Raw genomic sequence first — 25,394 nt, forward strand, 5'->3', positions numbered from 1 at the left:
GTTGGTAGGTATAAAAATTAATGATGTATTTCAGAAGTTGGGTTATTCAGGGCAGAGAGAAAGTAAACTGGATGAGAGGAGGCTAGAGATGAGAAAATGATAGATTGTGGGGAAATAACATAATGAATGTAATACACCTAGCACAGTACATGGCATATTGTAAGTACTTATCAAACTTTGTCTGTAATTCCAAACATATTTATCACAGAGTCTTCAAGTCTTTCAAAAAATAAATAATAATAATAAGCTAACTTTTAGGTTGATTAGAAAAAGTAAGGCATATTTTTCAGTAAATTCTGGGTGATTTACAAAATTGCAAACATGATAGTAAAACCACAGTAATTGTTGGCAATCAATACCTCAGATTAATGTGCGACTAAGTTTCTGAACCGTTTCTTTCTTCAGAAGGTCACCTGTTAAGAAAAGAGATACAAATACTCTTACAAGAGTGATAAGTGGGGAGCAATGTCGCGAGTTGAAACCTCTTATTCCTATGATGCCCCCATGGACTTCATCAATTTTACATCTTTGGGTGATGAGGAGGATACTGAAAACATAGATTCATGGTTTGGTAAGTGTCTTCTTTCTCTGGCCTTTAAAAAAACATTTTTTTTTAAAATTTATTTTTATAGTCTTTAATTTTTTTCTTTTCTTTTTTTTTTTTTTTTTTTTGAGACAGAGTCTTGCTTTGTCGCCCAGGCTAGACTGAGTGCCGTGGCATCAGCCTTGCTCACAGCAACCTCAAACTCCTGGGCTCAAGCAGTCCTGCTGTCTCAGCCTCCCGAGTAGCTGGGACTATAGGCATGCGCCACCATGCCCGGCTAATTTTTTTTCTATATATATTATTTGGCCAATTATTTCTTTCTATTTATAGTAGAGATGGGGTCTCACTCTTGCTCAGGCTGGTTTTGAACTCCTGATCTTGAGCAATCCGCCCACCTCGGCCTCCCGGAGTGCTAGGATTATAGGCGTGAGCCACTGCGCCCGGCCTATTTTTTCTTTTCCTTTTATTTCTCTGAGGCAGTATCGATGGCCTTTTTTGTGCGCTGGAAATCTGCGCACACACCTAGGATCGGTGGCCATTTTAAGGATTAGTGGCTTGCTTTGTCTTAAGGACCTTTCAAAATTAGAAGGGGTTGTAAGAAAATAAAAGATAAACTCCTTTCTAAACCAAGGCACTTTGTCATTCATGTTATGGTAGAAATAATTGAAATGCTCTGTATTTTGGGAATGGACTATAAGTACAAATCAATGTTATTTTGTAGTTCACAATGACAAATACTTAGGCTTTAGAGACATATGGGAAAATCCAGATGAAACAATGTTCACTGAAACTCTAGGATTCAAACCCGAATATAGTGATGCCAGCCACATAATAACTTTGTCTGTTATCATTGGGCATAGAGTATAATACCACAACTGAGATACTGACATTGATACAATCCACCAGTCTTTTATTTTATTTTATTTTATTTCAGCATATTATGGGGGTACAAATGTTTAGGTTATGTATGTTGCCCTTGCCCCCTCGCCCCCCTAGTCAGAGCTTCAAGTGTGTCCATCCCCCAGATGGTGCGAATAGCACTCATTATGTGTGTATGTACCCATCCCCTGCTTCCCCTTCCTCTTCCCCCCTCCCATCTGCCCCGACTCCCAGTGAATGTTATTCCTATATGTGCACTTAGGTGTTGATCAGTTAAAAGCAATTTGAAGGCCAGGCGCGGTGTCTCACGCCTGTAATCCTGCCACTCTGGGAGGCCAAGGTGGGAGGATCGCTCAAGGTCAGGAGTTTGACCAGCCTGAGCAAGAGTGAGACCCCGTCTGTACTAAAAATAGAAAGAAATGAGCTAGACAACTAAAAATATATAGAAAAACAATTAGCCCGAATGCCTGTAGTCCCAGCTACTAGGGAGGCTGAGGCAGGAGAATTGCTTGAGCCCAGGAGTTTGAGGTTGGTGTGAGCTAGGTGGATGCCACGGCACTCTAGCCTGGGCAGTAGAGCAAGACTCTGTCTCAAACAACAACAACAACAACAAAAAGCAATTTGATGGTGAATACATGTGGTACTTATTTTTTCATTCTTGGGGTACTTCACTTAGTAGAATGGATTCCAGCTCTATCCAGGATAATACAAGAGGTGCTATATCACCATTGTTTCTTATAGCTGAATAGTACTCCATGGTATACTTATACCACATTTTATTAATAAACTCATGTATTGATGGGCACTTGGGTTGTTTCCACATCTTTGCAATTGACAATCCACCAGTCTTACTCAGATTTTCCCAGCTTTACTTATGCATTTTTTGTATGTGCATATTAAGTTCTCTGCAATTTTATTACCTGTGTAGGTTCGTGTATCTACCATCACAGTCAAGATATTGAATAGCTCTAATATCACAAGGATCTTCTGTGTTGTACCTTATACCTATGCTCACCTCCCTCCCACTACCCCTCTCCAAATTCATTTTGTTTTTGTAGAGATGGAATCTTGCTATGTTGCCCGGGCTAGTTTTGAACTCCTGGCCTCAAGCAGTCCCACCTTGCCTCCTAAAGTGTTTTTTTTGTTTTTTTTTTTTGAGACTATGTCTGGCTCTATAGCCTGGGCTAGAATGCTGTGGCATCGTCATAGCTCACTAGAACCTCAAACATCTGGGCTCAAATGATGCTCCTGCCTCAGCCTCTGCCGTAGCTGTGACTATAGGTGCATGCCACCATGCCTAGCCAATTGTTTCTTTTTTATTTTTTGAAACAGAGTCTTGCTCTGTCATACAGGCTAGAGTGCAGTGGTGTTAGCCTAGCTCATAGTAATTTAAACTCAAGTGATCTTCCTGCCTTGGCCTCTCAGAGTACTAGGATTACAGGTGTGAGCCACTGCACCCAGCCTCCATCCTCCTTATTAGGAGAAATCAGTATCAATATGTAATGGGGAACAAAAGTGATTCCATCACAGCTGCACTTACCATTTACTTATAATGCATTGTCTAAATGTGATGCCATTCTCTTGGAAAAGGACTGTAATGGTATCCGATGGGGATTCTGAGGAGGAGTCTGTTGGAAGTATTGTGGGAGAAAGGATAAATAAGAGGGCCAGCTGTCCTATAGGGGTCTTCCCCATTCCTTTATTTCACTGGAACTCTGAGGAGATGGCTGGGCTGTCTGAGGATTTCTTTTTCTAAGTTTTTCTTTAAAACAAAAAAGAGGAATCGGGCGAGGAGGCTCATGCCTGTAATCTCAGTACTCTGGGAGGCCGAGGCGGGAGGATCATTGAGCCCAGGAGTTTGAGGTTGTTGTGAGCTAGGCTGATGCCATGGCACTCTAACCTGGGCAATAGAGTGAGACTCTGTATCAAATTAAAAAAAGGGAAATATTAGCATGACAATACTATTAAATGTAGTTTGGAAGGAAAAAATTGATCCCACTAGTTTTCAAAACTACCTTAATTCTAATATATTACTTTCCAGTTTTTTTCTCAAATAATCATATCTTTTTATACAGTTGCAATCAGAATGTATTATTGTTTGCTCTCACTGCATTCCTGACACCCTACTTATCAGTAGGCTGTTGATAGAACAGACCTTTCACCACTTTGCACTGCTGGGCACAGTATAACCTAAAATAAAATTTCTTGAAAAAACCTAGCTGTGCTCTACTCTTATATACCCCACACTCCCCACTCCCCACTGCATTAAGAAGCTTTATAAAAGACTATAAAGCTCTATAAAAGTCCCTTGTAAGCCCTACAGATCCTGGTGGCTACAGTTTTCGTTAAGAGGAAAATGATGTATTTTTTTTTTTTCTTCCCCAAGACAGAGTCTCACTCTGCTGCCTGGGCTAGAGTGCTGTGTCATCAGCCTAGCTCACAGCAGCCTGGGCTTAAGCAGTCCTTCTGCCTCAGCCTCCCAAGTAGCTGGGACTACAGGCACATGCCACCACGCCCCTCTAATTTTTTCTATATATTTTTAGTTGTCCAGCTAATTTCTTTGTATTTTTAGTAGAGATGGGATCTCACTTTTGCTCAGGCTGGTCTTGAACTCCTGAGCTCAAACGATACACCCACCTCGGCCTCCCAGAGTGCTAGGATTACAGGCATGAGTCACCGCTCCTGGCCAGAACATGGTGTATTTAGGGGGCAGATAAGGCCAGTCCATGCTTGTATGGACCTAAATATGTATCAAGCAAAGATAAGGAGTTATTCACAATGCAGAATCTGCACTTTTCCTTTTCTGTAATACATTGTTTAATGTTGCCACTGTTTTAGTGATTATTTTTACAGTCTGTCTGTGGAGTATATTGTGTATTCATTTATTTTTCATTGCTAGAACCCAGTTGTACTTGACAAATGTATTGGAAGTATTCCTGTAAGGGGCGTTAGCCCCTATTTTAAGTTCATGGTACTGATTTGTTTGGATTCCTTGCTGATTGTTTGGATAATGATGATCTTACCTTTCTACAGAGGAGAAGGCCAATTTGGAGAATAAGTTTCTTGGGAAGAATGGGATAGCAGGGCTTTTTCAGGGCAAAACTCCTTTGAGAAAGGCTAATCTTCAGCAAGCTCTTATCACACCTTTGAGACCAGGTAAGAAAACATCATAGAAAAAACCTCCTTGGCAAAATGGTGGGATAGTGTATTAGGAGCCTGACAATCTCAGAAAATTACTTAAATGCTATATTCCTTGGTTTATTGGTGAAATGGGCTAATTCATTTCATGATGAATGTAAAACTAATCTCTTGGAACTTAAGCTAATATAGAATTTTATTGTCAGATACATAACTATTTTCTTTTTATTACAAGATTTAACATAACCCATGTCTGTCTGGGAAACAAAATAGGAGAAGAGTGTACTGCTTGCCTTCTTGCTACTGTACATGAATTCTTTGAGTATCTTTGAGTAATGTATCTGATTTTAAAAGATGATTGACATTTAAACTGGTGGTTACTAAACCTGCAGAATATTATCTATTTGATCAGAACATCAGGAGCTTTTTTTTTTCTTGAGACAGAGTCTTGCTGTGTTACCCCAGGTTTAGTTCAGTGGCATCATCAAAGCTCACTGCAACCTCAAACTCTTGGGCTCAAGTGATTCTCCTGCCTCAGCCTCCTGGATAGCTGGGACTACAGGCACAGGCCTTGATGCCTGGCCAATTTTTCTTTTTTTATTTGAGATAGTCTCACTCTGTTGCTCGGGCTAGAGTGCCGTGGCATCAGCCTAGCTCACAGCAACCTCAAACTCCTGGGTTCAAGTGATCCTCCTGACTCAGCCTCCCAAGTAGCTGGGACTATAGGCATGTGTCACCATGCCTAGCTAATTTTTTCTATATATTTTTAGTTGTCCAGCTCATTTCTTTCTATTTTTTTCTTTTTTTTTTTTTAGTAGAGATGGGATCTCACTCTTGCTTAGGCTAGTCTTGAACTCCTGAGCTAAATGATCCTCCTGCCTCAGCTTCCCAGAACGCTAGGATTACAGGCATGAGCCACCGCACCTGGCACAATTTTTCTATTTTTAGTAGAGTTAGGGTCTTGCTCTTGGCTCAGGCTGGTCTTGAACTCCTCAGCTCAAACAATCCTCCTGCTTCAGCCTCCCAGAGTGCTAGGATTACAGGTATGAGCCACAGTGTCTGGCCTTGAGTTCGTTATTGTATATAGTGAGGGATGGCAGTCTATATATAGATATCCAGTTTTATTTTACCGTTTTTGGGTTTTTTGGTTTTTTTGAGACAGGGTCTCACTCTGTCATACAGGCTGGAGTACAGTGGTGTGATCATAGCTCACTGCAACTTCAAACTCCTGGGCTCAAGTGATCCTCCTGCCTCAGCCTCCTCAGTAGCTGGGTCTACAGGTGTACACCACCATGACTGGCTAATTAAAAACTTTTTTTTTATAGAGAGGAGGTCTTGCTATGTTGCACAGGCTGGTGTTAAACTCCTGGCCTCAAGGGATCCTCCTGCCCCGGCCCCTCAAAATGCTAGGATTACAGGTGGGAGCCACTGCACCCCACGTAGGATGTATGTTTTTTTTAAGATGGTACCTTAGGTTGGCAAATAGGCAGGTCTCTGGATACTTAATTTCTGTTTCAACCAAAGTAGCTTTTATAAACTGGTCTTCTGCAGAAGATTTCACCGGAACTAACGATTCCATTGCTTAGGAAGGATACACACACACAACACACACACACACACACACCTTATACATATATATGTAATGTTTATATGTGTACACATAATTTTAAGGCTAGAGTTCTGATGTGCAACAGATTATGTCACAAAAAATAAATCTAGAGTTCTATATTAAGTCATATGTATATATTAATATATTTATGTCTGTCATCATTATTTTCCTTGGGATTTAACTACTAACTAGTTTTTGGTCTCCTACAGCTAACACTTATTACAAAGAGGCAGAAAAGGAAAATCTTGTGGAACAGTCCCTTTCATCAAATGCTTGTTCTTCCCTGCAAGTTGAAGGAGCCATATCAAGAAAAACTCCAGCCCAGCCACAGAGGTAAGACTGTTTTGGGGCTCAAAAGTGGTGGTTATAATAATAATGTTCAAAGTATAGTTTGAACACAGCACATACTATGTATCCATACTACATTACACTCTTTATGCTACCTTTTTTTTTTTTTTTTTTTGAGACAGAGTCTCACTTTGTTGCCTAGGCTAGAGTGAGTGCCGTGGCGTCAGCCTGGCTCACAGCAACCTCAATCTCCAGGGCTCAGCGATCCTACTGCCTCAGCCTCCCGAGTAGCTGGGCCTACAGGCATGCGCCACCATGCCCGGCTAATTTTTTGTATATATATATTTTTAGTTGGTCAATTAATTTATTTCTATTTTTGGTAGAGACAGGGTCTCGCTCAAGCTGGTTTCGAACTCCTGACCTTGAGCAATCCGCCCGCCTCGGCCTCCCAAAGTGCTAGGATTACAGGCGTGAGCCACCACACCCGGCCTCTTTATGCTACCTTTTTTTTTTTTTTTTTTTTTGGGGGGGGGCCAAACCACGTGGCTTTATTATACACTCGTGGACGAGGTTCTGGGGCCCCAAGAGCGGGGGCCCCGGAAGTTGCCCTATGCTACCTTTTTTAATTCTCATAATATTTATGAGTTGTAGGTAGTATGCTTAGTTTATAGAGGACTCAGAGATACTAAGTTGCTTGCCCAAGGCAAGTTTATTTCAGAGCCAGGATTCAAACCCTTATCAGTCTGGTTCCAAAGTCCTTGTATAGATATAATTGTTACATGTTCCTGATGTCAAATGTCTCTCTTTGTTCCCTGGTATTACTTAAGCTTTCTTGTGATTGTGTTTGCATAGTTTCTCTATCCTTTTACCTTCAACCTGCTTTTTTGCCTTTGATTTAAAAGTACATCTTTTGTAGGCAGCATGTGCCACCAAGCCTGGGCTAATTTTTTCAATATATTTTTAGTTGTCCAGCTAATTTCTTTGTTTTTTAGTAGAGAAGGGGTCTTGCTGTTGCTCAGGCTGGTCCCGAATTCCTGAGCTCAAGCGATCCTCCTGCCTCAGTCTCTCAGAGTGCTAGGATTACTGGTGTGAGCCACTGCACCTGGCTGAGAAGTCAGACTTTGATCTTATCTTTGTTTCTTTGTATGTGATGTACTATTTTTTTCTCATTGCTTTCAGGATTTTTTCATTTTTGACTTTCAGCAGTTTGACTGTGATTTGCCAGGTTGTGGTTTTTGGTTTCCCTTATATATATCTTGCTTGGGGTTCGTTGGCTTCTTTGTAAGTTAATGTTTTCCACCAAATCTTGGATATTTTTTGTCCATTCATCAAATTTTTTTTGTCCCCTTTTCCACCTCCATCAAGACCTCCAATTACTTGTATATGGAATTACTTGATACTGTCCCATAAGACTTTTAAGTCTTTGCTCATATATGGACACAACATATATGAAACATAGTACTGCAGACCTATGGGGAAAGGGTGATCCCCACTCCCCCTTTAATAAACAATGCTTGGGCAATGGATATCCAAATAGAAAAAAAAAGAAACTTGACCCTTATCTCACTCTGTGTAAGACAGTCAATTCTAGGTGAACTATAGATCTAAATGTCAAAGCTAAAGCAGTAAAATTCGTATAAATAAATATAGGACAATATCTTTTTTTCTTTTTTGAGACAGAGTCTCGCTCTGTTGCCCAGGCTAGAGTGCTATGGTGTCAGCCTAACTCACGGCAACCTCAAACTCCTGGGCTCAAGCAATCCTTCTGCCTCAGCCTCCCAAGTAGCTGGAACTACAGGCACGTGCCACCATGCTCGGTTAATTGTAGGCTTTTGAGACTCAGTCTCAAAAAAAAAAAAAAAAAGCCAGCCTCCAGAGGGGGGAAAACTATAATACATAAAACTTCCAGAGGAAGTAGAGTTCCTACTAATCATAGGAAAGATTTGACAACCCAATATAAAACAAGCAAAAAACTTGGACTAGTACTTCATGGAAGAGGATAACCAAATGACCAATAAATATGCAAAAAGGCACTCAATCTTATGATAATCAGAGAAAAAAGCATATTCATTTTTTATGACCCAGCAATCTTATGACTTAATATGCCCAATAGCAATGACTACACATGTACACCAAGAGACACATATGAAAATCTTCATAGCAATGTTATTTATAGTACATAAAATGAAGAACTAACCCATTAACAGTAAGTTAAATAAATAGTGGCACATTCCTACAATGAATATTATACAGCAATAAAAATCAGTGAATTAGGCTGGACACGGTGGCTCACGCCTGTAATCCTAGCACTATGGGAGGCCGAGGCGGATGGATCGCTCAAGGTCAGGGGTTTGAAACCAGCCTGAGCGAGACCCCATCTCTACTAAAAATAGAAAGAAACTAATTGACCAACTAAAAATATATACAAAAAATTAGCCGGGCATGGTGGCACATGCCTGTAGTCCCAGCTACTCGGGAGGCTGAGGAAGTAGAATCGCTTGAGCCCAGGAGATTGAGGTTGCTGTGAGCTAGGCTGATGCCATGGCACTCACTCTATCTAGCCTGAGCAACAAAGTGAGATTCTGTCTCAAAAAAAAAAAAAAAAAAAAAAAATCAGTGAATTAAGGCTATGTGAATCTGCTGGGCATGGTGGCTCATGCCTGTAATCCTAGCACTCTGGGAGGCCAAGGTGGGCAGATCGTTTGAGCTCAGGAGTTTGAGACCAGCTTAAGCAAGAGTGAGACCCCGTCTCTACAAAAAATAGAAAAAATTAGCCAGGCATTGTGGTGTGTGCCTGTAGTCCCAGCTACTCGGGAGGGATCACTTGAGCCCAGGAGTTAGAGGTTGCTATGAGCTAGGCTGATGCTGTGGCACTCTAGCCTGGGCAACAGAGTGAGACTCTGTCTTAAAACAAAAAACAAACAAACAAAAGCTATGTGAATCAGTGTGGTTGAATCTCACAAGCATAATGTTTTTGTTTTTATTTTATTTATTAATTTTTTTTTTGAGACAGAGTCTCACTTTGTTGCCCAGGCTGGAGTGAGTACCGTGGTGTCAGCCTAGCTCACAGCACCTCAAACTCCTAGGCTCAAGCGATCCTCCTGCCTCAGCCTCCCTTGGAGCTAGGACTACAGGCATGCGCCACCATGCCCGGCTAATGTTTTGTATATGTATATTAGTTGGCCAATTAATTTCTTTCTATTTATAGTAGAGATGGGGTCTCACTCTTGCTCAGGTTGGTTTCGAACTCCTGAGCTCAAAACGATCCACCCGCCTCAGCCTCCCAGAGAGCTAGGATTACAGGCGTGAGCCACCGTGCCCAGCTTAGTTGGCCAATTAATTTCTATTTTTAGTAGAGACAGGATCTTGCTCTTGCTCAGGCTGGTTTCGAACTCCTGACCTTGAGTGATCCTCCCGCCTTGGCCTCCCAGAGTGTTAGGATTACAGGTGTAAGCCACTGCACCTGAACTCACAAACATAATGTTCAATGAAATAAATCAGACAGGAAAGAATACTTGCAGCAGTCTGATTACATTATATAAACTATATTTTTGCCTGAAACTAACATAGAATGTTTATTGAATCCATGGTTATTTGCTTATTTGGTGAAATGGTAAGGAAAAGATAATGATTACTGTAAAAGTCAAGATAGTGGTCATCAATGCTCTGTATTTGGGTCTAGATGGTGATTTTGTGAGTCTTTTACTTTGTAATCATCTAACTACTTAATTTTTGTCTCGTGCACTTTTTGGTATGTGTTATATTTTACCAAAAAAAATAAAAAAATAAAGGTGTAGGGGAGCAGCTAAAAGAAAAAGGAGAAAATAAATACCTTAGTCAATTTCTAGGAGATCTGATGTCTAATTTCAAGTGTGGAAGTAACTAGCTGTGACTAGTTTCTAATAGGGTGACTACCAGAGTCAAGTCACCTCATCTATTTGGACTTTTACCTATAAAAGGAGGGGGTTGTACTAGGTGATTTCTGGCAAGTTTTTTAATTTTAATCAGCTATATTAAGGTCTAATTTACAAACATCAATGGATTTAAGTACCAAAATTTTATGGCTGAATTTCAAAAACTATTGGCAAGAGAAGAGAGATTAGATCTTTAGAGTGGAGATAACATTAACTTTTTATTGCTCTTTATAGTTTGTCATCCTTTTACATTTCTGAGCAACGTTTGCATATCTGTAGTTGATGTATTCATTATAGATACATTTTGTCAATTCTTCTATCATAGAAGATCTGTTAGACTCTCTGCTCGGAAGGATTTGGAACAGAAAGAAAAAGACCATGTAAAAATGAAAGCCAAGAGATGTGCCACTCCTGTAGTCACTGATGAAATTCCACCCCTTAAAAAAATGAAAGTGTAAGTAGCCACAACTTCTTACTGCCAAGGGCAGACATACTGTGCTTTGCATACCACCTGTAAGGTAAGTGTCTTTCCTGAATTTACACTTTAGAGTGAACAGAGTAAAATTACAAATGAGTACATCTGTGGTCTATTTGATACACCAGGAGTTTGGGAAACTCCTAAAACTGTGAGCATGATAAGGTGAATTGTTACTTGTGTCCTATAGGGTGCTCAAATCTTAGTTGACTTACAGTTTTCCCCTGTTTGCTTCTATGGTTAATAACAAGCTGAATATGTGGTGCTGCTTGGTCTTAGTTTTATCAGTTAGAAATATGTTTTCCTTCAAGGGATAGTGTATTTAAGTAGAGTGGTTTAATAATGACTTATGTGTGTCACAGAAGTCTAAAAGTAGTTTGGTTTGGTTCAGTGCTGAAAGATGCCTAGCATCTCTGATTCTTAGCTTTTTTTTTTTTTTTTTTAAATCTCAGTCAAGTGAAACAGTGGGAGTAGTGGAGGAATAAAGAAATCTATAACTGGTTGTGATCAGTTAGTTATTCTTAGTTTTTTATTTTCGTACTTGTTGCTCAAGGTGGCTGCTCTATGTTTCTTAGCTTTTTGCCTTTGCTTATTGCCTCATTATCACAAGATAGCTGCTATACCTCTAGGTATCACATCCATGTTCAAGAGAGAGTATTGTAGAGGGGCAGCACCCATATCAGGAAAGTGAAATCTTTTCCAGAAACCCTTAAATTATATCTCAGTTGCCCAGACTGTGTCACTTGGGTCTTCTAGTTGGAGTAGAGGCTGTCAAAGCAAGTAATAATACTTTAGCTTGGCACATTGCTACTTTTCCCCAAATTGGAGTTCTATTAATAAAAAAGAGATAGACTAGATTGGGAAAGCAACTAACTGTTGTTTGTTCATTTGATTGTGAGCAGGTAAAATCTCTCCTTATTCTTCTCAACCACCACTAGACAACTCTAACCTTGACTTCTGTTGGCTTTCTTGAAGTTTACTCATTGGAGTCATTGGAATATATGATCTAATGATACTATTGGAAGAATTTTGTGGTTGAAGCATGCTTGTTATCCTAATGAATGAGAAAATTTAAGCCACATATGGTAGATCTGGGGAGGAGGGTGGTGTGGGATATGCTTTAGGGAATTGAGAGTATATTTTTTGTCCTTTGAACTTAAGTTCTAACAAGAAAAAGAAGCCAGAGGAAGAAGGCACTGCTCATGAAGATACTGCCGAAAAGAATGGATCTTCCCCAGAGAAAGCTAAGGACAGACATACTGTGCCTCGTATACTACCTGTAAGGTAAGTTTCTTTTCTGAATTTAAACTTCAGAATGAATAGAGAAAAATTAAAATGTACATCTGCAATCTGTTTGGTGTACCTGGAGCTTGGGAAACTCCTAAAGCTTTGACTAGGGTTAGATGAATTGTTACATGGGTCCTAGAGGATGCTCAAATCTTCAACAGTGAGAAAAACATACTATTAACGTAAATTTAAAAGAAATACAAAACGAAAAAGTTAGTAAAGGTTTGTACTACTAAATCGAACAGTGTTCATTTTTCCCAGCTCTCTTCTGGCTTTTTCCTAAGTAACATGTATATTTTCACAATCAGTTAATAAACAAGCTTGGGTTCTGCTTTATTCACTTACCATGAGACTATTTCATTTATTTTCTATGCTGCTACAAAATCTTCACATTTGTCCTTTTTTTATAGATTTATCATTTTTTATATATATACATTTAATTGATACAATATTAATGGCATCAAATTATTTTTAAAAATTTCATTGTAAATTGATAATTTTATAATTGTATTTATGGAGTATAAAGTGATGTTATTATTTATGGCTATAATGTGGAATAATTAAATCAAGCTAATTAACATATCTATCACCTCAAATACTTATTTTTTGTGGTGAGAACATTTGAAATCTCTCTTAGCAATTTTGAAATGTATAATACATCATTATTAACTATATTCATCATACTGTGCAATAGATTTCAAAAAACTTATTCCTTCTGAGATTATATATCCTTTGACCATCTTCTCCCCATTCCCTACAACTCCCAGCATCAAATTATTTTAATTTATATTTATTTGATGACAAGATATATTGTTGTTATAAACATCATCTCCATATTTTCTCTTTAGTGAATTGTCTGTTTCCTTTTTTATTTATCTATAAGTAGTGTTAGTGATATTCTCATTACTAAGAATGGCTACTCTATATTGCATTTTACCACGTGTCAAGCACTTCAGAAGCATTACCTGATTTAATAGTTGTGGATATTCTATGAGCATGAATTTTTTTTTTTTTTTCGACAGGATTTTGCATGCCGAGAGCATGAATTTTTATTCCTCATTTTACAGTAGAGAAAACTGAGGCATAAAGAGGTTAAATACTTTTCTCAAGATCATTTCGGCAGAAAATGAAATCACATAGTTGAGATATTTTTTTTTGAGACAGAGTCTCGCTTTGTTGCCCAGGCTAGAGTGAGTGCTGCGGTGTCAGCCTAGCTCACTGCAACCTCAAATTCCTGGGCTCAGCCTCCCAAGTAGCTGGGACTACAGGCATGCGCCACCATGCCTGGCTAATTTTTTCTATATATATTAGTTGGCCAATTAATTTCTTTCTATTTATAGTAGAGACGGGGTCTCGCTCTTGCTCAGGCTGAATTCAAACTCCTGACCTCAAGCAATCCTCCCGCCTTGGCCTCCCAGAGTGCTAGGATTACAGGCATGAGCCACCGCGCCCCGGCCTCATAGTGGAGATTTGATCCCTAGTTGGCTTCACTTCTACGTCTGTTCTCTCTATTAAAGTTATTTTATGTATATTAGCCCTTTGCTGCCTTTGCAGATATGTTCCCCATTCTACTCTTTTGTTTTTTTTTATTTTTGAGTCAGGGTCTCACTCTGTTGCTCTAGTTAGAGAGCAGCAGCATGATCCTAGCTTACTGTAACCTCAAATTACTGGGCTCAAGCGACCCTCCTGCCTCAGCCTCCCAAGTAGCTAGAACTACAGGGGTGTGCCACCATGCTCGGCTAATTTTACTATTTGTTGTAGAGACAAGGTCTCACTATGTTGACCAGGATAGTCCTGGCCTCAAATGATCCTCCTACCTCTGCCTCCTAAAGTGCTAGGATTATAGATATGAGTCACTGCACCTGGCCTCTACTTGTTTTTTAATTTTTTTTTTTCTTGTGGCATAAAAGCTAATCATTATATAGTCAGATTTCTGGATCTTTTATAATATCTTCTATGGTCTGTTTTAGCTATCTTTCTGAAAATTTTTCAATATTTTGCATCTTGTTTTTTTATAGTGTCATATAATTAAGTCAGTATCTGTTTATTAGATAATATTTTTGTTTTTGATGGCAATTTTATCACAAGTTAAAAACATTATAGATGTTTTGTAGATACTTTGAATCATTGAGCCCTTTCTCTTCTCTTTTTTTTTTTTTTTTTTTTGAGACAGAGTCTCACTTTGTTGCCCAGGCTAAAGTGAGTGCCATGGCATCAGCCTAGCTCACAGCGACTTCAATCTCCTCGGCTCAAGCAATCCTTCTGCCTCAGCCTCCTGAGTAGCTGGGACTACAGGCATGCGCCACCATGCCCGGCTAATTTTTTGTATAAATATTTTTAGTTGGTCAGTTAATTTCTTTCTATTTTTAGTAGAGACGGATCTCGCTCTTGCTCAGGTTGGTTTCGAACTCCTGACCTTGAGCCACTGCGCCTGGCCTTCTTCTCTTTTTTTATCTTCTTTGCTGATTTGTCCTTTAGGCGGAAAGTTCTAAAAAGTACTGAGGAGCAAGAGTTGGAAAAGAGAATGAAAATGCAGCAGGAGGTGGTGGAGATGCGGAAAAAGAATGAAGAATTCAAGAAACTTGCTCTTGCAGGAACAGGTCAGCTTGGCTCTGGTTGAGTCTGATTTATGAGGGGTGCTTCTTATAATCTTGGTAGGGTTTTTTCTGAGGTCCCTAAAGCAAAAAAAGGCTTTCATAATAGTCAGCATAAAAAGATGTGTTTATTTAGAAGGCTGGATATGGGTTCCATCCATATTCCAATGCCCATTCCCTGGAACATTTTATATACATTGGTCCTTTCTTAGAGCACGCTATTCCTCTCCTTTGTTTTAGAAAAAGAAGGAACTAGGATTGAGATAGAAGATAAAGTAATTCGGCAGGCCAGTTTGTTGTTTTCCCATTTTATCCTAAAAGCAGAGGAAAAGAAAACTGAGTGAAATCCAGTTTATATCTATGGAGGAAAAGTATGATGAAGGATCTGAAGGCTCACAGTTCTGCTTTGCTCTAGCACACTATTATTATTGGTGGAGTCATAGCTATCAAGCCCTCATTACTGGGCTGAAAAAACACCCCTGAAGTTTATAGGGTTTTCTTCTTAGAGCTAAATGTGCTTTTAAAGTCAATCCATCACTTTTTCTATGAAAAGTGTTACTTCCAGTTATTCTGTTTTTCCAGCGCTTTGACCACACCTGGGAGATGCGATTCTTCTTGCCTATGCTACCTCTTTATAGTTTGCATCTGCCTGTAGGGCCTCAAACCTATTAGTACTCAATGAATATGACACATACATTGGTGTCCTTGAGGACTGTTGCAAGATTTGGGTTACATGTAGATAGTGAACAAAGTCAGATCCATGGTAATAGGAATACTAAAAGCACTGTATTAAAAGGAGATTTACTGATATTCTTAATGTTATCTCTGTGTTTTAATTTCTTATCAGGGCAACCTGTGAAGAAATCAGTGAGCCAGGTAACCAAATCAATTGACTTCCACTTTCGCACAGATGAGCGCATTAAACAACATCCTAAGAATCAAGAGGAGTATAAGGAAGTGAACTTTACATCTGAACTTCGAAAGCATCCTTCATCTCCTGTAAGTTAATGGACTAAATGAATATTCCTGTTACTAATTTAGTTAGGATTTCAGGTGTAGCATTTATGGTTACTATAATAATACAATGGAGAGAAGCATATGTTTTTAATTAGGATAGTTCTAAATCCTTATGTTGCCTGCTGTTAGCTATGTGATTTTGAACAAATCACTTTACCTTTTTGGGAACCGTCTTACCAAGTTGCTGTGAAAACTGAATTGAGATTATACAGCGCTTATGGGAAAAATAGGGTTGAGGCAGACCACTCAAATCCTGTGCAGTTTTGTTACCAGAGCACCAACAAAAATAATAACAATCTTAAGTAAAATTCTAGTGCTTATAATGTTTACTTGTATTTGTAGTCAGCATCATCATTTTTTAAAGTCAGTCATTTGCAGTTGTAAATCTGAGGTTGTGTTTCTTGCTTTGAGATAAAGGTCTTTGAAGAGTTTTGCTTCTAAGTGGAGACCAGTTTTATCAAAATTAATGATCCCCTAAGAAAAGGCCAAGGATCCAGGGAGTAGGCTTCTTTATCAGTCCGTTTGGGGGGACATATGGGAAGATTTTGCTGACTCAGCTACCTGACTGGATGCAAACTGAGAAGTCCAGTCAATTTTTTTTTTTTGAGACAGAGTCTCACTCTGTTGCCCAGGCAAGAGTGCTGTGGTATCAGCCTAGCTCATAGCAACCTCAAACTCTTAGGTTCAAGGGATCCTCCTGCCTCAGCCTCTCTAGTAGCTGGGACTATAAGTGTGCACCACCACGCCTGGCTAATTTTTTCTATTTTTATTGATTGATTGATTGATTGACAGAGTCTCGCTTTGTTGTCCAGGCTAGAGTGAGTGCCGTGGCGTCAGCCTAGCTCACAGCAACCTCAAACTCCTGGGCTCGAGCGATCCTTCTGCCTCAGCCTCCTGAGTAGCTGGGACTACAGGCATGTGCCACCATGCCTGGCTAATTTTTTTTTATATATATATCAGTCGGCCAATTAATTTCTTTCTATTTATAGTAGAGACGGGGTCTCGCTCTTGCTCAGGCTGGTTTTGAACTCCTGACCTTGAGCAATCCGCCCACCTCGGCCTCCCAGAGAGCTAGGATTACAGGTGTGAGCCACTACGCCTGGCCTCCAACCAATTTTTTGTTAATGGAATTGAGGGTGGGATGTCTTTGCAGCTTTTTTTCCCCTTTTAAATTTTAAAATAGCTTGCTCTGGATTTCTTTAAAACATTGACATGCTTGGGGAAGAATCGCCTATTTACTATTACAGAACAGACAATTTGTGAAGTGCTAGATCCTTTCTTCTTTTCTTTTCTTTTTTTTTTTTTTTTTTTTTTTAACCATATGTCTACATAGATTCTTTTTTTTTTTAATGATAGGAATAGACTAGTAGGAATAGTTATAGTCGTTGCTCAAGGACTGACAAACTTCAGAGTAATAATCTTGGCTTCACATAGGCCCTTTTTCTTTTGAACCTTTGTGCTGAATATGTGGCTTGTGGTAGATCCTAGTTCTTCCATAACCCTTCATTTGGGGAACAACTTTTCTCTTTACAGGCCCCAGTGACTAAGGGATGTACCATTATTAAGCCTTTCAACTTGTCCCAAGGAAAGAAAAGAACATTTGATGAAACAGCTTCTACATACGTGCCCCTTGCACAGCAGGTCGAAGCCTTCCATAAACGAACCCCTAACAGATATCATTTGAGGAGCAAGAAGGATGATACTAGTAAGTTTCCTACCAATATTATAGCTGGATGAAGCCTCCTCTAGAATCCCCTTTGTCTGCATCTGAGGCATGAATTTGTATTTAGCTTTTCAGCTAATGAATGGCATGTGACTATATGTAGACAACAAATGTATACTTTAGAATTTCTCAAACCACCCAGCTATGTGTTCACGGTTATCCATCAACCATGATCCTCCTGGTCAATAATTGGCCAAGGGGAATGAATCAAGCTAACCTTGAGGATATCTTTGCCATGTGTCAAATAGTGACAGTGCATTTACTTACCTATAGGAAATTCATTCATTCAAGTTGTGTGTTTTTGTTCATCGATTTAGCAAATTTTTTAACTACTACTAACCAGGCACTATGTTGAGTGTAGGCAGTATAGAGGTGAACAAAATGGACTCAGTACTACTCAACATCGAGTTTCTAATTCAGTGAGAGAGATAAATAGATCATTACAAATTATGGTAAGGCCTATGGATGTGGAGGGAGAGGCAAGAGTCAAAGGAGGTGGGAGAGAGGTAGAACATATCTGAATGCCCAGAAGTCCCTGTCAAAATACAGCAGAGAGGAGATAACCAATAGGTTATGTCTTTGAGCAGGCAGGTAGGATTGGGGTACTTGGCACAGGTGTAGTGACTGTTCTTTGAAAGGAGGATAGAAAAATAAGAGGAATGGATGCAAATTCTGGTGGATTTGTAGATTTGGTGTCAACAGATGGGATTCTAATCTTGTAGTTTCTCACTTTATGAAAATAATTTCTATAAGAGGGGAGATGAAGTCTGAAGAGTGGAGATGGTATATAATAGTTCTTGAGAGCATAGGGCTGGATAAAGCAGAATCTGGTCACTTGAGGGTCTCTAAATTTTTCCTACCCTTGCATAGGTGTTGTTTAGCACTATATTAAGCAGCCAGATGAATTCCTTTGAGTACAGCATTTCTTAGTATTGTTATTATGTTCTAGTAGCTAAAATCATTGTGTTAGATTTTATATTATGAAAATAATGAAATATTTCTTTTTATTCTAATGAAATAAAATTTAAATATTAAACATGACTGTTTAAATAATATATGACTTTTAGAGTCTGATATGCCCTGCTTTTAGAATCTTAGTGATGGCAAATAGAAAAATTATTTTATGCCATTTTTATTTAAAACTTTGTATAGTTATAGCTAACTAACAGTTGTATATATATTTGAAGCATGGCTTCTTTTTTTTTTTTTTTTAGACCGAGTCTTGCTTTGTTGCCCAGGCTAGAGTGAGTGCCGTGGTGTCAGCCTAGCTCACAGCAACCTCAAATTCCTGGGCTCAAGTGATCCTCCTGCCTCAGCCTCCCAAGTAGTTGGGACTACAGGCATGCGCCACTATGCCCGGCCAATTTTTTGTATATATATTAGTTGACCAATTAATTTCTTTCTATTTATAGTAGAGACGGGGTCTCACTCTTGCTCAGGCTGGTTTTGAACTCCTGACCTTGAGCAATCCACCTGCCTCGGCCTCCCAGAGTGCTAGGATTACAGGCGTGAGCCACCGTGCCCGGCCTGAAGCATGGCTTCTTTCTAAAATAAATATATTTGGTTTTGATCTCCCACTGTTATGTTATATTGATAAGGTCTAAATTAAAGGATTCATTCTATATAATTATGAAAATTGTAAGGTTTTCCCTGACCAGGAAAATTAATATTTTCTATGAGTGGTGGTATGGTTTTAATATCAATGCTTTGACATAGATTTTTTACTTTCTCCATTTGCCTTTTTTTTTTCTGATATAGGGTCTTGCTCTGTTGCCCTGGCCAGAGAGTGTCATCATAGCTCAGTGAAATCATTGGCATTGTTAATGGAAAGTACAGGCCTATGCAATGATAAGGAACCCATCAGACATGGATGGATTTTAAGATCAGAAGATGAGAGTATAGTTTACGCAAAGGCTCCCACCTTAATCATACCCCTCAATAAAGAGTGATGGAGAAGAAGGGACTGAATGTTTGTTAGATTGACAGATGTGAGCTAAGCTAAGTGGGAAGGGCCCACCACTCCGTGGTTTGTTTACCCGTCTCTGGGCTACCTAGTTGAGTTACCACTTGACAGGTAAACTGGATCTTAGGGAGCTAGATAAATATCTGTCATATTGATTTATAGGTCTGTTACCCTCCAAATCTTCTGTGCCAAAGATCTCTAGAGACCCACAGACTCCTGTACTGCAAACCAAACAGCGTGCAAGGCCTGTGACCTACAAAAGTGCAGCAGAGCAGGAGGCTGAGGAACTGGAGAAACTGCAACAGTAAGTTATAGTAGGGAGAGTTCCAAAAACCTCCCTACTTGCTTCTCAGTTCTATAAGGATAACAGTTAATATTTTTATTTTCATGAAAATTTATGGCATTTGAGTTGTAGGCTCTGTAGTTGTAAGCTCTGTTTCCCTGCCTCTATGATTAAAGAACTAAAGTGGGACTATGGAGATGTCCTGGAGTGTAAACTGGTAAAAATTTAATGCAGAGATTGGAGTGGGAGAACTTACTTAGATTCTAATTAAGGAATATCTTCTGAGGTTAGGTTAGGTAGATCCCACCCTTTTATGGCTACCCAGGGGGTTATTACAGCTATAGTCAGTGGAGGAAATGAGAACTTAGCATTGGAGTTATTTCCTACGTTTTTTTTAAATTCCTTTTTATGCTTTTTTTAAGGAGAGGGAGCTTCCTCTGTGAAGAGAAGCCCCAGCCTTTAATGCAGTGGGAATGTTAGAACTGTCTCATTTATTCTTTGTTCTAGAGGTAAATAAAGATAATGGCTATGGAGAAAGTTGAAATTTTACTGTGCGTAATGGGTAATTTTAATGATTATTTTTTGGTTTTGGCAAATTTTGTTGTTTGGGTAGTTTTCATTTTATTAAAAAAAAAATCTGTGGTTGTCATTTAAACTCTAACCTTACAGATACAAATTCAAAGCACGGGAACTTGATCCCAGAATTCTTGAAGGTGGGCCCATCTTGCCCAAGAAACCACCTGTGAAACCACCCACTCAGCCTATTGGCTTTGATTTGGAGATTGAGAAAAGAATCCAGGATCGAGAGTCAAAGAAGAAATCAGAAGATGAACACTTTGAATTTCATTCGAGACCTTGCCCTACTAAGATCTTGGAAGATGTTGTGGTAAGAATAGTTGAGGACTCTGGATGTTGGCAGAAATGTCCTGCTCACGACCACCTATCCACCCATTCACAGAAATATTTGAGTAGATACTGTGAGCAGGGTATAATATTAGGAGCTATAGGTGACAAAGAGATATCGGAAGTGGATTTTGCTCTTAGGCAACTTAAAGTCTATTATGGGAAACAACATATGTGTGAATAATGTAAAATGGACAGAAGTGTTCTAAGGGAGATGACAGTTTAAGGTACTATAGGAATTCAGAGGGGAGAATGTAGAGAGAAGGTTCAAGTAGTGCTTTGTGGAGGAGACAGCATGACCTGAGCCATGACAATGTGTAGTAGTAGTAGTTGTTATCGTAATTCCTGACACTTCTGCTATGTGCCAGGCACTACTCTCAGACCTTTCCACATATTAGCCTATTATTTTTGACAATAGTTCCTTCAGGGAGATTGCCTTAATTATCACTTGTTTCAGATGAGGTCACTGAGGCCCAGAGAAGTTATATAATAATCCTAGAGCACTCAGCTAATACATGGTGGAGCAAGGTTGAGAATTCAGGCACTCTGGCTCCAAAGTCTGTGAACTTAGCTCTTCATTATATTGCCTGTCCACTATATGATAGAATTCGGACTTGCAGAAATGCAAATGAAATGGACTGGCAGAGCATTCCAGGCAGTGGAAGTAACATGAAAAAATGGCTGAAGGTAGAACATGGAGCATCTATGGGGAACTGTTAGTGGGTCACTTAAGCTGGAGAAAAGAAGTTTATCAAGAACAACTGGAAACTAGAGAAGTGGGTTGTAGTTTGATGGTAGCCTCACAACCACGATTTTAGAGAAAATACGCAATCAGGCAGCAGTGCCACAAGCAAAGAATAAGTAATGGAGTTAAACACTTGCATAAGTGTGAGGTGATTTTTAGATAAATTTTTGTTCAGATGAAGAACACCACATCCTTCCCACCAACCCCCTGGTTTGGATCAATTTATGTCCAGGTTAACACTAGAAGAACTCTCTGTTTTTCTATCCTCTTTTTTTTCTTCTTGAGACTAGATTTCGCTCTGTCTTCCAGGCTAGAGTGCAGTGGTGTCATCATAGCTCACAGCAACCTCAAACTCCTGGGCTCAAGCAATCCTCCTGCCTCAGCCTCAGAGTACTAGGATTATAGGTGTAAGCCATCGTGCCAGCCCTGCCCTCTTTTCTTTTTGCTTGTTTTAGAGTCACGATCATTTTAGGTGAAACTGTGCATCAAGATATTACCTTCAACTGGATACCTGATTTTAGATATTCTATTTTCTTAGCACAAAGTCAGAAGCAACAAAAGTTATATTTTCTAGGCTTTACAAAAGTCATATTATGTTTAGAAACATACTTTACTTCCCTCATATTGTACTCTTTCAATTGAAAGTTTTTTGCATCTGAGACCTCTCTTCTATTCACAGTGCTCTTTTTTTTTTTCTTATTTTGCTCTGATGCACATGTACTATATGCCAAACTCTATTACAACAAACTTTTAAGAAACCTCTCCCCACCAAAGTGATTAGTCACCAAAAGCCATGCCTTCTTTGTCATTATCCACTGAGGAAACAGTGTTCGGAATACAACATAGAAAATGTAGTTTATTTGCAAACCTCAGAATCCTAGATCCAGAATGGCTTGATGTCTTGTTTTACAAGACTGAGGCCCAGAAAAGAGAAATGATTTCTTCAAGGCTTCCATAACATTCTTTTGGCAACTTGCTTTTAATGACATCTTTTTCTTCAAGCTCCTTGCTTTCCCCACCCTTAAAATTTTTTGTTTTTTATTTAATTCATGTACCACCCTCTTTATTTTCTCATATTTTATGTACCATTATTGACTTTACATATATATTTTATGTATATATATATATATATATTTTTTTTTTTTTTTTTTTTTTTTTGAGACAGAGTCTCACTTTGTTGCCCAGGCTAGAGTGAGTGCCGTGGCGTCAGCCTAGCTCACAGCAACCTCAAACTCCTGGGCTCGAGTGATCCTTCTGCCTCAGCCTCCCGGGTAGCTGGGACTACAGGCATGCGCCACCATGCCCGGCTAATTTTTTCTAGATATATGTCAGTTGGCCAATTAATTTCTTTCTATTTATAGTAGAGACGGGGTCTCGCTCTTGCTCAGGCTGGTTTTGAACTCCTGACCTTGAGCAATCCGCCCGCCTCGGCCTCCCAAGAGCTAGGATTACAGGCGTGAGCCACAGCGCCCGGCCAGCCCTAGAGTTTTGATTTGTTGGGTGCAGCATAGGGGGAACCTGAGTGAAGAACTTAGTATGGTGCCTGACTCAGTAAGCAGTGGTATTGTTAATAGTAATAATTGTCATTTTATTGAGTGCTTACATTGTCGAGTGCTTTACGTAGATTATCTTATTTATTTCTCATGACAACTCAAAGAGGTAGATTATATTCTTATCCCTATTCTTTAGACAAGGAAACAAACAATAAGAGATGTCTAGTACACAGAACCAGGGTTTGAGCCCATCGTCTCCTTAAAACTATATTATTCTACTCCACAATGCTTACCGTTATCATTGTTTATTATGGCAAATGAGATTTTTTGAGTTTGACACTGTTTGCAGCTCTCCGTACTTAAGTTTGTAGTGATTTCTCTTCAATTCTTGGTTTCTAGAGAAGCAAAGCATAGAAGGAGATATATTCTCTTCTACCCTCTTCATTTTTCAGAAAAAGAGGCTTCGAAAGGGGAATGTGACTTGCCTATAGAAACATTTTTAAAAGTTGGTGGCAGAACAAGAGTAGGACTTTGAACTTCTAGTATTGGACTCTTAGAGCAGAACTGAAGAACCCACCTCCCAGAGCCTACTGCAGCTTCTCTGACACTGTCGTGCCCCATCTGTGTCTCCCCAGTGCTGAAGCTCTGTTACTGTGTATCCTTATGGTGTTTCTTGTGCCCTCCCATATGTGGCTGATAGATGGCAAGGAGACAACGGGGCTGATGAGAGATAGGCTTGAGCAGCAGCGGCCATAAGGCAGAGGTGGAGTGATGAAAGCCTTGAGCATGAGCTGTAAAATGTGAACTTGCTGCCGACATCTAATGGAGACCTTGGGTACCACGGAAGTGGAGGTGGTGTCAGTGAGGCCAGTGAGTAATTTTAGCAGAGATATTTAGGGATGGCTTGGGGAGACCAGCAAGGTTTGTTTTTGTTGTTGCTGCTGCTGCTGTTGTTTTGGGGTTTTTTATATACTTCCTGAGATAACATTGCTTCACAGTAATTTCCTAACTGTTCTGGTACAGGCCTGAGAGCTTGTTCCAGGGAACTTGAGGGCACATCCTGCCTTAGGGAGAAATGTTCAACTCCCCATCCCCATCCCCCATTCCTGGCTGCTTTTCCTAAATGGGTCGTCTGTCCACTCACATTGCCCAGTTCTAACCCTATACCACCTCCTTACAGATAACATTCTCTAAACTTCCCTATTGGGCACTTCTCCCAATAGCATTTAGCTTCACATTCTGCTGTGTTTCTTTACAGCACCTATGAAAATTGGAAAGTATTTGGTTTGTTACTTATTATCTCTTTCCTCCACTAGAATCTGAGGTCCCTGAGAGTAGGGATCATGTATTTCTATGTTATTTACTCTGTGTTTCCAGCACCTAGCATAGTGACTGCCACAGCACAGCCACTCCAATACTATATAACCGAGTGAGTGACAGTACAAGCTGAAATGCACCAGCCTGTGTTTCTAGCCTATGTTAGATAGTGGGAATTCAAAGATACAATAAGACATGGCCCTTGTTCTCAAAGCTTTCACAGTCTGGTAGAGCAGATAGACATGTAAATAAATAAGTACAGTGATGTTAGCCTGCACATGTTCATAGAACAGTTATTTATCAGATCATCTTGTAGGTGCTGTGGAGAAGGCAAAGGAATGCAAATGGCAATATCCCAGCTCCTCAAGGAGCTCATAATTTTAAAAACTTAAAATAGCAAAACAAGACGACTTCTCTGTTTCTGGAAGCCCACTTTCCTTTTCATTGTTTCTAACTGAGCCCCACCCCAGTTAGCTCTAATTGCAGTAGACATGAGGTGTGGGTGGATAGTTGCTGCAAAAATGATTTTCATAAATCATCTTTTCCTCCCCCCAATTAATTATGAGGATTGATCCCATTCATAAATCTCTCCTTTATTATTAGAGGTTAACATTGCTCCTCTTTTAAAATGCAAATTTCTCTGCAGAGAGGGGAAAATAGAAAAAATTTGGATTATTTTAGAACTAAATGAGTCCTCAGATATTTATTTTAATTACTTTGTTTTATGAAAAAAACTCTGAGGCCTGGAAGACAACCTGATGTGGCTAAGGTTATACAGATTAGAAGCAGAGCGGGGCTAGAACAGACCCCCAGCTCCTTGTTCACTGTTTTTCCCACTTCTACTTGTTTTAGGTACATTCTAAGATGATGCTGGTGTCCACTTGTTCAAGATATAGTAGAATAGATTTTTTTGTTGTTGCACTTTTACAATAGGCATCATTTTAAAACCCATTTCTTAGACATTTGTTACTCTGATTACAAGATCAGCTGTATTGGATTTCACTATGCTAGTGGTTAGTGGTTCTAGCATTCTTTAGAAAATATACAAGAAATCTCACAGCACAATGAGCATTCCCTTCACAGTGGTCACCTTGAGAGGCTGTAAATCCTTTCCAATGATTGTGATATTGCACAAAGCATTTTGGAAAAGCCACTTGTCTTGCATCCTGAGTTACAATCTTTTGGATCTCTTCAGTGATGACAAATCTTCATATGTATTTTA

General features: G+C 39.4%; 1 protein-coding gene across 5 annotated transcripts in view; it reads left to right on the forward strand.

Annotated features, from left to right (window-relative positions):
• The window catches only part of TPX2 (TPX2 microtubule nucleation factor), a 56,812-nt gene that overhangs the window by 15,235 nt on the left and 16,183 nt on the right, over window positions 1-25,394 (forward strand). For all 5 annotated transcript variants that reach the window (XM_076011010.1, XM_076011014.1, XM_076011012.1 and 2 more), the window contains 10 exons: window positions 406-571; window positions 4,457-4,579; window positions 6,380-6,503; window positions 10,698-10,826; window positions 12,009-12,131; window positions 14,613-14,734; window positions 15,576-15,727; window positions 17,279-17,450; window positions 19,594-19,735; window positions 20,384-20,600. In XM_076011010.1, the coding sequence (XP_075867125.1) occupies window positions 466-571; window positions 4,457-4,579; window positions 6,380-6,503; window positions 10,698-10,826; window positions 12,009-12,131; window positions 14,613-14,734; window positions 15,576-15,727; window positions 17,279-17,450; window positions 19,594-19,735; window positions 20,384-20,600 (1,410 nt within the window). In that variant the 5' untranslated portion in view covers window positions 406-465. The remainder of the gene's footprint in view (window positions 1-405; window positions 572-4,456; window positions 4,580-6,379; window positions 6,504-10,697; window positions 10,827-12,008; window positions 12,132-14,612; window positions 14,735-15,575; window positions 15,728-17,278; window positions 17,451-19,593; window positions 19,736-20,383; window positions 20,601-25,394) is intronic.

The sequence above is a fragment of the Microcebus murinus genome, chromosome 16, assembly GCF_040939455.1.
Source record: "Microcebus murinus isolate Inina chromosome 16, M.murinus_Inina_mat1.0, whole genome shotgun sequence".
NCBI lineage: Eukaryota > Metazoa > Chordata > Mammalia > Primates > Cheirogaleidae > Microcebus > Microcebus murinus.